Source organism: Haliotis rufescens, unplaced genomic scaffold, assembly GCF_023055435.1.
Source record: "Haliotis rufescens isolate VD_foot unplaced genomic scaffold, xgHalRufe1.0.p SCAF_15, whole genome shotgun sequence".
In the NCBI taxonomy this organism is placed as follows: Eukaryota; Metazoa; Mollusca; class Gastropoda; order Lepetellida; family Haliotidae; genus Haliotis; species Haliotis rufescens.
In genome coordinates this window covers 29,127,408-29,146,194 of record NW_025963835.1, presented here as the reverse complement: position 1 = coordinate 29,146,194, position 18,787 = coordinate 29,127,408, and the positions used below count along the sequence as shown (strand labels likewise).

General features: G+C 42.7%; 2 protein-coding genes across 5 annotated transcripts in view; one reads left to right on the top strand and one right to left on the bottom strand.

The window, feature by feature from the left end:
- LOC124140256 (replication factor C subunit 5-like) overlaps window positions 1-17,462 on the bottom strand; it is a 28,042-nt gene extending 10,580 nt beyond the window's left edge. The window contains exons 1-7 of the mRNA XM_046507762.2: window positions 17,349-17,462; window positions 16,153-16,217; window positions 15,563-15,699; window positions 14,009-14,088; window positions 10,954-11,027; window positions 10,551-10,710; window positions 481-562 (exon numbers count right to left, since the gene is read on the bottom strand). Coding sequence (XP_046363718.2) covers window positions 481-562; window positions 10,551-10,710; window positions 10,954-11,027; window positions 14,009-14,088; window positions 15,563-15,699; window positions 16,153-16,217; window positions 17,349-17,392 — 642 coding nt within the window. The 5' untranslated portion in view covers window positions 17,393-17,462. The remainder of the gene's footprint in view (window positions 1-480; window positions 563-10,550; window positions 10,711-10,953; window positions 11,028-14,008; window positions 14,089-15,562; window positions 15,700-16,152; window positions 16,218-17,348) is intronic.
- Window positions 17,463-17,489: 27 nt separating this feature from the next.
- Window positions 17,490-18,787, top strand: part of LOC124140250 (kinase suppressor of Ras 2-like) — a 68,153-nt gene continuing 66,855 nt past the window's right edge. For all 4 annotated transcript variants that reach the window (XM_046507706.2, XM_046507707.2, XM_046507704.2 and 1 more), the window contains exon 1: window positions 17,490-17,799. In XM_046507706.2, coding sequence (XP_046363662.1) covers window positions 17,638-17,799 — 162 coding nt within the window. In that variant the 5' untranslated portion in view covers window positions 17,490-17,637. The remainder of the gene's footprint in view (window positions 17,800-18,787) is intronic.

Genomic DNA, 18,787 nt, shown 5'->3' with positions numbered 1-18,787 from the left:
CCCATACTTTAACATAGGCTTACAATAGTCGTAGCGCTAAGATCGCTTTGTGCAAGTGGGCCCAGGTCTTTGGCATGACGAGCGAACACTTTACCCACTAGGCTACCCGACCGCCCTGTACATATTTATGAAGATGTGAAGGTTTTGAAACCAAAGACCTACTCGTTTGTTGAAAAGTCGTGGAATTGTTTGATGTATATTTATTACCATAAGTGGTGAGTTCCACATTGCACAAACTTATGTCCTTGCTGTCCAAGGACCCACGTGGGTGGGTGTTCACATGTCATGTCATGTCACCTGTTTACGCATTAACCAATGAAATTTGCTTGTTATCATGACGTCATACTGACCTGTCAGATCACTCATATAAGCTCCACCCACTGAGAGTCAAGTAGTTCCTGCAGCAAATGCCGCTATAAGCAGAAAGGGCTGTTGAAGATCTAAGTCTCAAAGTCGTCAGTAGTGTTCTGTTTGACTCACCTGCAGGATGTTGAGGGACTTCCTCATGTCTCCCGTTGCCAGGGTAACCACAGCCTTCATCCCATCTTCTGTCACCTTGATGCTGTGGAGAAACAAATTGTGATAATTATTGGGAAGTAAGTCAATGAGTAATGCATTTCATCACATATCAATTGCGTAGATCAATGTTCATGTCAATCACTGGGTTGTCTGGTCAAGACTCAAATTATTTACAGGCCGACGTCATGTAGCTGGAACAATTTTAAATAAGGTGTTAAACAAACAAACAATAATGAGCCAGATATTCTTAGTTTGTTTTGCATGTGAGAAAGAACTAGCAAGGAAATAGAGCATGCTTTTGACTGACATCCTGAGATACTCTCAACAGTCAAGAGCTGGACAACAACTTGCAGCCATAGCTCCGATCTCTCACATGACAAGTAGTCTCCCCTGGAATGAGGAGCCACACCTGCTGATGTACCCTTGCTGCTGCCTCGTTAGGTGAGAGTAACCCTCACAACTGAGGGCATTAAACAGTCTGTGACGTATTTGAGTCTCAAGACATCCTTTGCCACAACAGGAGTATAAGTTACCTTACTACCGAGACATGCCTTGTACTGCCACCTTACTATTGATGTGCCTTGTACTGCCACCTTACTATTGAGATATGCCTTGTACTGCCACCTTACTATTGAGACATGCCTTGTACTGCCACCTTACTATTGATGTGCCTTGTACTGCCAACTTACTATTGATGTGCCTTGTACTGCCACCTTACTATTGAGACATGCCTTGTACTGCCACCTTACTATTGATGTGCCTTGTACTGCCACCTTACTATTGATGTGCCTTGTACTGCCACCTTATTATTGATGTGCCTCGTACTGCCACCTTACTATTGAGACATGCCTTGTACTGTAACCTTACTATTGAGACATGCCTTGTACTGCCACCTTACTATTGATGTGCCTTGTACTGCCACCTTACTATTGAGACATGCCTTGTACTGCCACCTTACTATTGAGACATGCCTTGTACTGCCACCTTACTATTGAGACATGCCTTGTACTGCCACCTTACTATTGAGACATGCCTTGTACTGCCACCTTACTATTGAGATATGCCTTGTACTGCCACCTTACTATTGAGACATGCCTTGTACTGCCACCTTACTATTGATGTGCCTTGTACTGCCACCTTACTATTGAGACATGCCTTGTACTGCCACCTTACTATTGAGACATGCCTTGTACTGCCACCTTACTATTGATGTGCCTTGTGCTGCCACCTTACTATTGAGACATGCCTTGTACTGCCACCTTACTATTGAGACATGCCTTGTACTGCCACCTTACTATTGAGACATGCCTTGTACTGCCACCTTACTATTGAGACATGCCTTGTACTGCCACCTTACTATTGAGACATGCCTTGTCCTGCCACCTTACTATTGAGACATGCCTTGTACTGCCACCTTACTATTGATGTGCCTTGTGCTGCCACCTTACTATTGATGTGCCTTGTGCTGCCACCTTACTATTGAGACATGCCTTGTACTGCCACCTTACTATTGAGACATGCCTTGTACTGCCACCTTACTATTGAGATATGCCTTGTACTGCCACCTTACTATTGAGACATGCCTTGTACTGCCACCTTACTATTGATGTGCCTTGTACTGCCACCTTACTATTGAGACATGCCTTGTACTGCCACCTTACTATTGAGACATGCCTTGTACTGCCACCTTACTATTGAAGTGCCTTGTGCTGCCACCTTACTATTGAGACATGCCTTGTACCGCCACATTACTATTGATGTGCCTTGTACTGCCACCTTACTATTGAGACATGCCTTGTACTGCCACCTTACTATTGAGACATGCCTTGTACTGCCACCTTACTATTGAGACATGCCTTGTACTGCCACCTTACTATTGAGATATGCCTTGTACCGCCACATTACTATTGAGACATGCCTTGTACTGCCACCTTACTATTGATGTGCCTTGTACTGCCACCTTACTATTGAGACATGCCTTGTACTGCCACCTTACTATTGAGACATGCCTTGTACTGCCACCTTACTATTGAGATATGCCTTGTACTGCCACCTTACTATTGAGACATGCCTTGTACTGCCACCTTACTATTGATGTGCCTTGTACTGCCACCTTACTATTGAGATATGCCTTGTACTGCCACCTTACTATTGATGTGCCTTGTACTGCCACCTTACTATTGAGACATGCCTTGTACTGCCACCTTACTATTGATGTGCCTTGTACTGCCACCTTACTATTGAGACATGCCTTGTACTGCCACCTTACTATTGATGTGCCTTGTACTGCCACCTTACTATTGAGATATGCCTTGTGCTGCCACCTTACTATTGATACATGCCTTGTACTGCCACCTTACTATTGAGACATGCCTTGTACTGCCACCTTACTATTGAGATATGCCTTGTACTGCCACCTTACTATTGATACATGCCTTGTACTGCCACCTTACTATTGAGACATGCCTTGTACTGCCACCTTACTATTGAGACATGCCTTGTACTGCCACCTTACTATTGAGATATGCCTTGTACTGCCACCTTACTATTGATACATGCCTTGTACTGCCACCTTACTATTGAGATATGCCTTGTACTGCCACCTTACTATTGAGATATGCCTTGTACTGCCACCTTACTATTGATACATGCCTTGTACTGCCACCTTACTATTGATACATGCCTTGTACTGCCACCTTACTATTGATGTGCCTTGTGCTGCCACCTTACTATTGATGTGCCTTGTGCTGCCACCTTACTATTGAGACATGCCTTGTACTGCCACCTTACTATTGATGTGCCTTGTACTGCCACCTTACTATTGATGTGCCTTGTGCTGCCACCTTACTATTGAGACATGCCTTGTACTGCCACCTTACTATTGAGACATGCCTTGTACTGCCACCTTACTATTGATGTGCCTTGTGCTGCCACCTTACTATTGAGACATGCCTTGTACCGCCACATTACTATTGAGACATGCCTTGTACTGCCACCTTACTATTGAGACATGCCTTGTACTGCCACCTTACTATTGAGACATGCCTTGTACTGCCACCTTACTATTGAGATATGCCTTGTACCGCCACATTACTATTGATGTGCCTTGTACTGCCACCTTACTATTGAGACACGCCTTGTACTGCCACCTTACTATTGAGATATGCCTTGTACCGCCACATTACTATTGATGTGCCTTGTACTGCCACCTTACTATTGAGACATGCCTTGTACTGCCACCTTACTATTGAGATATGCCTTGTACTGCCACCTTACTATTGATGTGCCTTGTACTGCCACCTTACTATTGAGACATGCCTTGTACTGCCACCTTACTATTGAGATATGCCTTGTACTGCCACCTTACTATTGATGTGCCTTGTGCTGCCACCTTACTATTGATGTGCCTTGTGCTGCCACCTTACTATTGAGACATGCCTTGTGCTGCCACCTTACTATTGAGACATGCCTTGTACTGCCACCTTACTATTGATACATGCCTTGTACTGCCACCTTACTATTGATACATGCCTTGTACTGCCACCTTACTATTGATACATGCCTTGTACTGCCACCTTACTATTGATACATGCCTTGTACTGCCACCTTACTATTGATACATGCCTTGTACTGCCACCTTACTATTGAGACATGCCTTGTACTGCCACCTTACTATTGATACATGCCTTGTACTGCCACCTTACTATTGATACATGCCTTGTACTGCCACCTTACTATTGAGACATGCCTTGTACTGTAACCTTACTATTGAGATATGCCTTGTACTGCCACCTTACTATTGATGTGCCTTGTACTGCCACCTTACTATTGAGACATGCCTTGTACTGCCACCTTACTATTGAGATATGCCTTGTACTGCCACCTTACTATTGATGTGCCTTGTACTGCCACCTTACTATTGAGACATGCCTTGTACTGCCACCTTACTATTGAGACATGCCTTGTACTGCCACCTTACTATTGAGACATGCCTTGTACTGCCACCTTACTATTGAGACATGCCTTGTACTGCCACCTTACTATTGAGACATGCCTTGTACTGCCACCTTACTATTGAGACATGCCTTGTACTGCCACCTTACTATTGATACATGCCTTGTACTGCCACCTTACTATTGAGACATGCCTTGTACTGCCACCTTACTATTGATGTGCCTTGTACTGCCACCTTACTATTGATACATGCCTTGTACTGCCACCTTACTATTGAGACATGCCTTGTGCTGCCACCTTACTATTGAGACATGCCTTGTGCTGCCACCTTACTATTGAGACATGCCTTGTACTGCCACCTTACTATTGAGACATGCCTTGTACTGCCACCTTACTATTGAGACATGCCTTGTACTGCCACCTTACTATTGAGACATGCCTTGTACTGCCACCTTACTATTGAGACATGCCTTGTACTGCCACCTTACTATTGAGACATGCCTTGTACTGCCACCTTACTATTGAGACATGCCTTGTACTGCCACCTTACTATTGAGACATGCCTTGTACTGCCACCTTACTATTGAGACATGCCTTGTACTGCCACCTTACTATTGATACATGCCTTGTACTGCCACCTTACTATTGAGACATGCCTTGTACTGCCACCTTACTATTGAGACATGCCTTGTGCTGCCACCTTACTATTGATGTGCCTTGTGCTGCCACCTTACTATTGATGTGCCTTGTGCTGCCACCTTACTATTGAGACATGCCTTGTGCTGCCACCTTACTATTGATGTGCCTTGTACTGCCACCTTACTATTCAGACATGCCTTGTACTGCCACCTTACTATTGATGTGCCTTGTACTGCCACCTTACTATTGATGTGCCTTGTACTGCCACCTTACTATTGAGATATGCCTTGTACTGCCACCTTACTATTGAGACATGCCTTGTACTGCCACCTTACTATTGAGACATGCCTTGTACTGCCACCTTACTATTGATGTGCCTTGTACTGCCACCTTACTATTGATGTGCCTTGTACTGCCACCTTACTATTGAGATATGCCTTGTACTGCCACCTTACTATTGATGTGCCTTGTACTGCCACCTTACTATTGATGTGCCTTGTACTGCCACCTTACTATTGAGATATGCCTTGTACTGCCACCTTACTATTGAGACATGCCTTGTACTGCCACCTTACTATTGATGTGCCTTGTACTGCCACCTTACTATTGAGACATGCCTTGTACTGCCACCTTACTATTGATGTGCCTTGTACTGCCACCTTACTATTGATGTGCCTTGTACTGCCACCTTACTATTGAGATATGCCTTGTACTGCCACCTTACTATTGAGACATGCCTTGTACTGCCACCTTACTATTGAGACATGCCTTGTACTGCCACCTTACTATTGATGTGCCTTGTGCTGCCACCTTACTATTGAGACATGCCTTGTGCTGCCACCTTACTATTGATGTGCCTTGTACTGCCACCTTACTATTGAGACATGCCTTGTACTGCCACCTTACTATTGATGTGCCTTGTACTGCCACCTTACTATTGATGTGCCTTGTACTGCCACCTTACTATTGAGATATGCCTTGTACTGCCACCTTACTATTGATGTGCCTTGTACTGCCACCTTACTATTGAGACATGCCTTGTACTGCCACCTTACTATTGATGTGCCTTGTGCTGCCACCTTACTATTGAGACATGCCTTGTACTGCCACCTTACTATTGAGACATGCCTTGTACTGCCACCTTACTATTGATGTGCCTTGTGCTGCCACCTTACTATTGAGACATGCCTTGTACTGCCACCTTACTATTGAGACATGCCTTGTACTGCCACCTTACTATTGAGATATGCCTTGTGCTGCCACCTTACTATTGAGACATGCCTTGTGCTGCCACCTTACTATTGAGACATGCCTTGTACTGCCACCTTACTATTGAGACATGCCTTGTACTGCCACCTTACTATTGAGACATGCCTTGTACTGCCACCTTACTATTGATGTGCCTTGTGCTGCCACCTTACTATTGAGACATGCCTTGTACTGCCACCTTACTATTGAGACATGCCTTGTACTGCCACCTTACTATTGAGATATGCCTTGTACTGCCACCTTACTATTGAGACATGCCTTGTGCTGCCACCTTACTATTGATGTGCCTTGTACTGCCACCTTACTATTGAGACATGCCTTGTACTGCCACCTTACTATTGATGTGCCTTGTGCTGCCACCTTACTATTGAGACATGCCTTGTACTGCCACCTTACTATTGAGACATGCCTTGTACTGCCACCTTACTATTGATACATGCCTTGTGCTGCCACCTTACTATTGATGTGCCTTGTACTGCCACCTTACTATTGATATGCCCTGTGCTGCCACCTTACTATTGATATGCCTTGTGCTGCCACCTTACTATTGATGTGCCTTGTGCTGCCACCTTACTATTGATATGCCTTGTGCTGCCACCTTACTATTGAGACATGCCTTGTACTGCCACCTTACTATTGAGACATGCCTTGTGCTGCCACCTTACTATTGAGATATGCCTTGTGCTGCCACCTTACTATTGAGACATGCCTTGTGCTGCCACCTTACTATTGAGATATGCCTTGTACTGCCACCTTACTATTGAGATATGCCTTGTACTGCCACCTTACTATTGGTGTGCCTTGTGCTGCCACCTTACTATTGATGTGCCTTGTCCTGCCACCTTACTATTGATGTGCCTTGTCCTGCCACCTTACTATTGAGATATGCCTTGTACTGCCACCTTACTATTGAGATATGCCTTGTACTGCCACCTTACTATTGGTGTGCCTTGTGCTGCCACCTTACTATTGATGTGCCTTGTGCTGCCACCTTACTATTGATGTGCCTTGTACTGCCACCTTACTATTGATGTGCCTTGTGCTGCCACCTTACTATTGAGACATGCCTTGTGCTGCCACCTTACTATTGAGATATGCCTTGTCCTGCCACCTTACTATTGATGTGCCTTGTGCTGCCACCTTACTATTGAGACATGCCTTGTACTGCCACCTTACTATTGAGATATGCCTTGTCCTGCCACCTTACTATTGATGTGCCTTGTACTGCCACCTTACTATTGATGTGCCTCGTACTGCCACCTTACTATTGAGATATGCCTTGTACTGCCACCTTACTATTGAGATATGCCTTGTCCTGCCACCTTACTATTGATGTGCCTTGTACTGCCACCTTACTATTGAGACATGCCTTGTGCTGCCACCTTACTATTGAGACATGCCTTGTGCTGCCACCTTACTATTGAGATATGCCTTGTACTGCCACCTTACTATTGAGATATGCCTTGTACTGCCACCTTACTATTGGTGTGCCTTGTGCTGCCACCTTACTATTGAGACATGCCTTGTACTGCCACCTTACTATTGAGATATGCCTTGTGCTGCCACCTTACTATTGAGATATGCCTTGTACTGCCACCTTACTATTGAGATATGCCTTGTACTGCCACCTTACTATTGATGTGCCTTGTGCTGCCACCTTACTATTGAGACATGCCTTGTGCTGCCACCTTACTATTGAGATATGCCTTGTCCTGCCACCTTACTATTGATGTGCCTTGTGCTGCCACCTTACTATTGAGACATGCCTTGTACTGCCACCTTACTATTGAGATATGCCTTGTCCTGCCACCTTACTATTGATGTGCCTTGTACTGCCACCTTACTATTGATGTGCCTCGTACTGCCACCTTACTATTGAGACATGCCTTGTACTGCCACCTTACTATTGAGATATGCCTTGTCCTGCCACCTTACTATTGATGTGCCTTGTACTGCCACCTTACTATTGAGACATGCCTTGTGCTGCCACCTTACTATTGAGACATGCCTTGTGCTGCCACCTTACTATTGAGATATGCCTTGTACTGCCACCTTACTATTGAGATATGCCTTGTACTGCCACCTTACTATTGGTGTGCCTTGTGCTGCCACCTTACTATTGAGACATGCCTTGTACTGCCACCTTACTATTGATGTGCCTTGTGCTGCCACCTTACTATTGATGTGCCTTGTGCTGCCACCTTACTATTGATGTGCCTTGTGCTGCCACCTTACTATTGAGACATGCCTTGTACTGCCACCTTACTATTGATGTGCCTTGTGCTGCCACCTTACTATTGAGACATGCCTTGTACTGCCACCTTACTATTGATGTGCCTTGTGCTGCCACCTTACTATTGAGACATGCCTTGTACTGCCACCTTACTATTGGTGTGCCTTGTGCTGCCACCTTACTATTGATGTGCCTTGTGCTGCCACCTTACTATTCAGACATGCCTTGTACTGCCACCTTACTATTGATGTGCCTTGTGCTGCCACCTTACTATTGAGACATGCCTTGTGCTGCCACCTTACTATTGATACATGCCTTGTACTGCCACCTTACTATTGATGTGCCTTGTACTGCCACCTTACTATTGAGACATGCCTTGTACTGCCACCTTACTATTGAGACATGCCTTGTGCTGCCACCTTACTATTGATACATGCCTTGTACTGCCACCTTACTATTGATGTGCCTTGTACTGCCACCTTACTATTGAGACATGCCTTGTACTGCCACCTTACTATTGAGACATGCCTTGTGCTGCCACCTTACTATTGAGACATGCCTTGTACTGCCACCTTACTATTGGTGTGCCTTGTGCTGCCACCTTACTATTGAGACACGCCTTGTCCTGCCACCTTACTATTGATGTGCCTTGTGCTGCCACCTTACTATTGAGACATGCCTTGTGCTGCCACCTTACTATTGATACATGCCTTGTACTGCCACCTTACTATTGATGTGCCTTGTACTGCCACCTTACTATTGAGACATGCCTTGTACTGCCACCTTACTATTGAGACATGCCTTGTGCTGCCACCTTACTATTGGTGTGCCTTGTGCTGCCACCTTACTATTGATGTGCCTTGTGCTGCCACCTTACTATTGATGTGCCTTGTGCTGCCACCTTACTATTGAGACATGCCTTGTACTGCCACCTTACTATTGGTGTGCCTTGTACTGCCACCTTACTATTGATGTGCCTTGTACTGCCACCTTACTATTGATACATGCCTTGTACTGCCACCTTACTATTGAGACATGCCTTGTACTGCCACCTTACTATTGAAGTGCCTTGTACTGCCACCTTACTATTGAGACATGCCTTGTACTGCCACCTTACTATTGAAGTGCCTTGTACTGCCACCTTACTATTCAGACATGCCTTGTACTGCCACATTACTATTGGTGTGCCTTGTACTGCCACCTCACTATTGAGACATGCCTTGTACTGCCACCTCACTATTGAAGTGCCTTGTACTGCCACCTTACTATTCAGACATGCCTTGTACTGCCACCTCACTATTGAGACATGCCTTGTACTGCCACCTTACTATTGAAGTGCCTTGTACTGCCACCTTACTATTGAGACATGCCTTGTACTGCCACATTACTATTGGTGTGCCTTGTACTGCCACCTTACTATTGATGTGCCTTGTCCTGCCACCTTACTATTGATGTGCCTTGTACTGCCACCTTACTATTGATGTGCCTTGTACTGCCACCTTACTATTGAGACATGCCTTGTCCTGCCACCTTACTATTGAGATATGCCTTGTACTGCCACCTTACTATTGATGTGCCTTGTACTGCCACCTTACTATTGATGTGCCTTGTACTGCCACCTTACTATTGAGACATGCCTTGTACTGCCACCTTACTATTGATGTGCCTTGTACTGCCACCTTACTATTCAGACATGCCTTGTACTGCCACCTTACTATTGATGTGCCTTGTACTGCCACCTTACTATTCAGACATGCCTTGTACTGCCACCTTACTATTGATGTGCCTTGTACTGCCACCTTACTATTGGTGTGCCTTGTACTGCCACCTTACTATTCATGTGCCTTGTACTCCTGCCTTACCATTGAGATATATAATGTCCTGCTATTATTGTATTGCTACCTAACTACTAAGTTTTGTAGTGGTACAAGCTCACCCCTCCTGTGCAATAACGTGTTCTAGTCTGGGGACCATCTGGTCTGTGGACAGAGGACCAAAACGGAAGCGGGTACACCGGGACTGCAGGGCAGGAATGATCTTGGACAGATAGTTACAGATGATGCAGAACCGGGTATTCTCCGTGAACTTCTCAATCACTGAAACCAAACAAAACACAAGGTACTGAAGGTCACTTTTTTTTCAAAAATGAGAAAAGCAATCTGTTTTATATTGGTGTTTATTACATCAACAAATAAACGATCAATAACAGGTAACAAGTGAAGACATAGGTTACATTTCAAAGTTTCAGGTCGCACAGGTGCAAGTTTTGAATTATCAAAGCCCTCATCCTTCTTGGAAAATCATCAACACTACTGATCAGAGTTACCATGGTAACCTACCTCTCCTGAGAGCATTTTGAGCATCCCGAGTCATAGCATCAGCTTCATCCAGAATAACGATTTTAAAGCCAGATCTGAAAATTAAAATAAATCATGTTACAAGGGTGACACTACTTTTCAGGGCATTATCAAGGTATGCGTCTGCCATTAACTGCCCAGCAAAGACAGCAAGAAGCGAATTATATATTTTTTGTTCCAGTTATTACTGGTTATAAAACATCACAGTGGCCCGCAAATAATCAAGACCAGACAAACCAGTAACCAATCTGTTCACTTTCACATTGAATGTGTCACATGTCCACATGGCCATGTGCTTTGCTATTTATAGCGCAACCCTAAATAAGCTCCGCCCACTGTGATTGAGGCAGACGCTCAAACATGACCAAAAACCAATTTTGATTTATTTTTTTATAAAACTACAGAAAATTTATTGAATTATATCTGGGTATGGAGCCATTTGTGGTATCCTAGGTTTGTCATTCACGTCGATACGAAGTTTGATGGTCTTTGGTCTTTTCAAAAAGCTTCTCTTGACACTCGGTTGTGTTAAAATTGTGAATGTTCGAAACCGAAATACCACCACCTGGTGGGCTATTTATAGTCAGGGTGGAGCTTAAGCTTTGGCTGTATTCTAAGGGTCAGTCCACTTCATATTTTAACGTGTCATGGCTGCAATTTTTGTTTGAGATGCACATAGAGAATCTCACCATTGTGTCTTTTGATGTCTCAACATGAGTGGATAAAAAAACTCAACTTATGTCAACAAGTGTTGATGTATGTGATATTAAAAGACACGGAGGCAGTTTCTACTTATCCCAAAATGGCGTCCACAGAAGACATCCCTTAAGTGGGATCAAGAGATACTGTAAATCGGGAAATTAATGCGGCTCCAAAAGAATGCGACCACTGGACCCTAGCCAAAAATGCAACTCAATAAGAATGCGACACCCCCTCCTCTCAAGCATCAATGGATTTCTATCTAAAGAAAATGTCCTCAGTCATGTTTAGAATCCTCACCTTAATCTAACCTTACATTAATCCAATCACACACCAAATAGCACTGCTTATTAGCGCTGAGTAAAGTACTTCGCAAAAACAATACATGCGCGCTGGCTTGTGTCGACCTTTGAACCAGTCGCAAAGAACAAAGGGTGGCGTCTGTCTGGACTTGCAGGTGTGATAAGTGATGACATAAGTGAGTAGAACTCTTGTCTTGACCCCAGTAGTGACAATTGACATGATGTAATTAGTGTTTGAATGACATTGTTTAAATACTTTATATACAAGCGCTGCTCAATAAACAGTGGTGTGGAATACATCAGCGTGTGTCTAAGTTGGTATTTTTGCTATCCAAAATGTCTTATTGTTGATATAAATGTGATGTTTAAAAATGCGAGCAAAGACCACTCGCATTTTTCGCATTTAATTCATGTTCGCGTTAATATCAAGATTTACAGTATCTCCTATTAAATACTGCTACAATAAAACTGCTCCACCATGCAGACATTGATGTGATTGAACCTGCTAGCCAATCAGATTTTGTTTGTTTGCTGTTTAACGCCGCACTCAGCAATATTGCAGCTATATGACGGCAGTCTGTAAATAATCGAGTCTGGACCAGAAAATCCAGTGATTAATATCATGAGCATCCATCCACGCAATTGGGATCAATGACAAGCATCAACCAAGTCAGCGAGCCTGACCTCCCGATCCCGTTAGTCGCCTTTTACGACAAGCAGAGTCACTTTTTACGGCAAGCATGGGTTGCTGAAGACCTATTCTACCCCGAAATCTTCACGGGTGGCTAGCCAATCAGATGATTATTCATTACTGTTCGGAGTTGTGAGCGCGATCTATCTATGATCCATTTTTCACAATTGAGATTTCCACATTTAAATTCATTATCGTCTGTAAACTTTGGTTTGTTTCTTTTATTTCTGTGATGTACTGATATTAGCAGAAAAAGCATTGCGTGGAAAACATGCATGTGCAAAATATCTTGTGCATGTTTTATTGATGTTAATGCGTGAAACAGTCACTCAAACGAGAATTACAAGTGTGTCGTCATGCAATCTCATAAAAATCAAATCTTGTACTCCGATAATTAGCAAAAGACACCAGTTGACAACCTGGTGTTTTTTTTGTGCAAAGTTTCATGAAAGAATACCCATTAGTTTTAGAGATACCCAATAGGGCTGCAATGAATACACTATGAGGCGAATACGATTTGTATCACGAATATAGGGTAACGAATACGAATATTAATTCACGAATACAATTACAAGTCAGGAGTTGATGTATTATTTCTTATATTCAGTGAAACAATAATATGATAAATTATTTGACATGGTTTGTTAATTATAAAGATAAAAACACTCTTATACTACACTTATCTAGGTAATAGTATCTGCTCAATGACGACAATGACCAGTGACCACAATACTGACAAATTAAATATTATAAGAGTGTTCTTTTTTAAGAAATCAATGCTTATAATATGTTTTTATGGATATTTTTATGTACAGGGTATGTAAATGCACATGATTGCATATTCATAAATATTCGATTCTAGAGGCTACAAATAACGAATTCAATTCATGAATGAATACAGTTTGATTCACCGAATACACAAGTGAATTGTAAAAGCCCTACTATCCAGACAATCTTGTGGTCTGACCAGAGTCAACCTCAAAACTGGTTGACATTAAAAATGAAAAAAAAAAATAATAATAAAAAAATCCCTAAATAGCAAAAGACCACTTAACAACCTGTTTTTGTGTGCAAAGTTTCATGAAAGAATATCTATCAGTTTTAGATATAATAATAAACACACAACTGTGAACGGAGCGAAAGTCAAACTTGACCGGGGGGATTAAAAAATATGAAGCCTCAATGCTGACTGGCCGATTAGAAAGAAAGTTCACCCGGCATGACCTTGGTTGTCAGACCTTCACACAGAGAGGTATCGTAATTCGTAACAGAGTAAAAAATGTGATTTAAATGAGATTGCAGTCATGTAGCATAATAGTTGGTTGTCTAGTAGAGAGATATTTACTTGAAGATAGTCCTCGTACTAGCAAAGCTGAGAATCTGGTTCCTGACGATGCCAATACCTCTGTCATCTGAAGCATTCAGCTGAAACACAACATCACACACACATGCTTAGGCCTGTCTAAATAGAGATAGCTATCAACATCTCAATAAAGATATGATTATTGTCACTAGTACTTGACTTGACCTTTACGGGGCGTCTCAGATACATGTGGATCATCTTGAAGGCGAACTCCAGCTACATATTGGTATAGTCTTCTGACTGATTAAAATATAGATAGGGCTCGCTCAGACAATGATCCAGGCCATCGGGACACACAATCCACCAAGGAGTCCGATTCATCATCATCTCTCATGATGATTATGTTCCTGGAGACAAATTCTAACCTGAAATCTCCATGGGGACAAGGGAAGGGGGCTTTTTAACATATTTTATAAGAACAAAAGTAAGAGGGGGAGTCTCAACTGAAATCGAACAAGGAAATTTAGGTAAGCTTCTTTTTGCCATATTTGTGCCTTTGTGGTGTCTGTCTACCATCGATTCTTCTCTGGTTAGGGGGGCGGTCGGGTAGCCTAGTGGTTAAAGCGTTCGCTCGTCACGCCGAAGACCTGGGTTCGATTCCCGACATGGGTACAATGTGTGAAGCCCATTTCTGGTGTCCCCCGCCGTGATATTGCTGGAATAATGCTAAAAGCGGCGTAAAATCAAACTCACTCACTCACTCTCTGGTTAGGAGTACAATGGGTTGTATTCGCTTTCAGTAACTCGTTAAACAGACTCAATACAACGAACAGATAACAGAAACACATGAAAGTGATTTTGGTTTAATGTCACTTTGAACAGTATTTCAGTTATATCCCGGTGTTTTAGCTTGATGTGGGAGGAAAATCTGAAGTGATACAGTCTTCAACATTTATCACTTTTGTGAATCCCATAAGTTCGTTTGTTTGCTGTTTAAAGCAGAACTCTTCAATATTCTAGTTATATGATGGTGGTCTGTAAATAATCGCATCTGGACCAGACAATCCAGTGATTTACATCATGAGTATCGATCTATGCAATTCGGATGCGATGACATGCATCAACCAAGTCAGTAAGCCTGGCTATCCGATCCTGTTTGTCGCTTCTTACAACAAGCATAGTTGCCTTTTATGGCAAGCATGGGTTGCTGAAGACCTATTCTACCCTGGATCTTCACGGGTCAAAACCAGGATTCTAACCGCCCATGAAAGTTTTCTGGCACACCAGAGGGTCAACTCTGTAAAGTGCATTGCTGCATCTAGATGACTGTGGGGGTGGTCGGGTTGCCTTGTGGTTAAAGCGTTTGCTCGCCACGCCGAAGACCCGGGTTTGATTCCCTACATGGGTTCAATGTGTGAAGCCCATTTCTGGTGTTCCCCACCAGTATATTGCTGGAATATTGCTAAAAGCTGCATAAAACCAAACTCACTCACTCACTCACTCAGATGACTGTGCAACCCTCGCCCCTCAACATGGCTGGATGCAGATTACAAATATATGTGTTGATGGCTGAGAACCATCCCATGCCACACTTACCTCTAGCACCATTGAGTTGAACTCTTTGGGTGAGTAGATCTGTTTTGCCACGGCCAGGATGGTGCTGGTTTTGCCGGTTCCTGGAGGTCCGTAAAACAACAGGTGGGGCAGTCTCTCCTCCGCCACAAACCTCTCAACTACAACAAATAACACAACCTTAATGAAAACATACAACAGGTGAGGTGACATGGTGTTTGACATCATGTCCAAGATTATTGCACTTATATAGCGATGTGCATGCATGTGTGTGGCTGCTTGTACCATGTTGTACTAGTCTGGACTGATGCCGATTTATAGTGCTAGTCCACTGAGATACCATGCCGCAGCTTAACATGGATACCCCACTCAGACACAGTATGCTGACTCCAAACTGACCAGTCAATCCAGTGATTAACATCATGAGCATCTATCCATGCCCTTTGGTTTGCTGAAGACCTATTCTATCCCGGATCTTCACGGGTTGCATTTGAGCAGTCAAAAATGGTAAAGTGCACTATACAACATATACACCTTCATAATATAATAAAATTTAATATAACACTTTATATGTCATAACAAGTCCAAAACAATCATTTGTAATTATATCTTACTTGTGTTAATTATGTCAACATGTGATATTAGATCTTCGAGCTTCTTTGGACGATATTTTTCCACCCTGAAAGAGAGAGTATAGGAGTTAAACATGTTAAACAAAAACTTGTGTAAGGGCCCAAAATAACTTTTTTGAGCATTCGAACCCACAATACATGTAATAGGTTTCTGGCATGCCCAAGGGATGCAACTCTGCACAGCAAATCGTGGCGCCTAAGACAACTGGGCCACCCATACCCCCCTGGCCACGAAGAACACTGGGTAGGAGAGTGTTCTGCAACATGATCAGAATGTGATTGGCTTCATATGCCTGAGGCATTTATATTGTTATCTTGACTCTGGTAAACACTGGCTTCTAATCCAATCAAGCTGGCAATAAGTAATTTGTAACACATCCATAAGAAAAACACACAAGCTCTCTCTACAATTTGCCTCTAGTAAAAACTTGATCGAAGACAGTCATTCTGCACAGCTCTTGGGTTGTCAGCTTTGCTGTACAGAGCTCTGTTGTTTTGGTTTGATAACTGAATCATGTATGAACTAAAAGTGTGACGTCAACTCGGATATTTGTTTAGTTATCTACATTAGACTATTGCTAATACCCTTACTGTGTCACCCTCCACCACAGCTGACTGCATTACATTAGAACAATACATGAGGGCACAGTGAGGTCATGCCGTAGCCGTATTTGGTTGGTCATCAAACTAAGGCAAGACTGTGGCTCACAGATCTTGCTTGCCTCTAACAACAATGGGGTTGGTCATGACGAGTTGAATCCATTTTTCCCATCAAGTACCCCTTTACAACCACTACTGATAGGTACCCGGTACCCATTTAACACGTCCTTACCATACCTAGATTAGGAACCCATTCCTTGGATCCAGACCAACCAACGTTTCCCACGCTTAAAATATATACAGCGAAAACGACCCATTTTAACTAATAAGATATAATAAAACAGTGTGTATGTGTGAGAGAGGCGTACGGTTATCTTTCCCCAAAAATATACATTATAATGTATGAACTATCACTGCGGTGTCCGCTCTGGACAAAAACATCACATTTCAGTGTTGAACGAAAATAGGACTCCATACAGAACAACACTGTTTTGTTGAAACGTTACAGTAACAGTAAGTGTAACGGTTCTTTGCAGCGAACAATTAAAGCTACGATTAATTTCAAATTCATTGGTTACCATGGTAAATTCGGATTGTCCTTCGAATCAGTTTTGTCCAACATCTTAATGTATCAACGTGCACCTGTCACTGAAATTTCGCGGCAAACAATTCGATATCTCGTTGGTGATCACGTGAACACGAGAGTTAATCGTCAATATGGCCGCTGTTTTCCTTGGTACGAGGCTGTCAAATTGCGGCATAAATATTCACCAAGGATGGTCTTCTTCAAGCACTGATTACATTTTGGATTGATAATTAAGAAGAAAATATGTTTGAGGAACTACCTGCATCTTAGTCGTGGTGAAAATGTCGTGTGATTTTGATATGCAGGATCCTGTGGAGCAGGCAATCAACGCATGCAAGATGGTTCAGTTTATGATTGACTTTACTGCGAAACAGCTCGTGGGACTGAGGACACAATGTGCTACGACCGAGCAAATTACCCAGAAAGAAATAAGAGATACAGAGGTGACAGATTCAGTTTATTCCATAATGGTAGAATAGCAGCCTGTGTCGCCTTGATTATATGTCGATCAGTCACTTCCCTGTACACGAACGGCTGCAGTGTATCTTTGACATTTGTACCCGATCAAATAGTCGTCAGCAGAAGCAAGGTGCTGAGTGCAGTACCAGCAATCTTACGGCCAGTTATATCTATTACTAGGATTAACGAGCGTTGATAACAAGCCACTTTCTTTGATATTTATATGAATTGGTTAATTATATGAGACATTACCTAAATGTACGATGTAAGCTAGGTGACATTCCTGTACAGTGCAATGAGACTGAGTGTCAGATTAATATTAATGTGTGATATCCATTGACATTGACTAATTGTTTTAGATCCTGAATATATTTTAAAACATTGGTGTTATATGTTGGTAGGAAATTCTATCCCTCGTGCCTTTTCACACCTTAATTAAACAATGAGAAGGCAAAAATATTACGACATAATTTCATAATGTTAGGAAACTTATTTTCTATTTCAGGCTATTTGTTTCGGACTGATAATGATTGATATGGCTTATTAGTTTAGTAAGTTTAAGGTATGCCTTCATTCTTCATCAATCAGTTATCACGGAGCCTTATTATGAATCACTGGTGTGAAATCTGTTGTGGTTTTATGAATATATGGTTGTTGATTAATGCTGCATGCAGCAATATTCAAGCTATATGACAGCAGTCTGTAAGTAATCAGTGTCTGGACCAGACAGTCCAGTGATTGACATCATGAACATCAATTTACACAATTGAGATACAATGACATGCTTCAACCAAGTCAGCGAACCTGAGTCGGCTTTTACGACAGGCATGGATTACTGAAGACCCATTCTAACTCAGATTTTCATGGGAGTTATGAATATATGATTCCCCACTCATGGCCCTTTGTCACAGATGTGAGGTGTAACTATACAATTGGCTGTTTGTCAGTCCTTTTCATACAGTCAAATGCAGT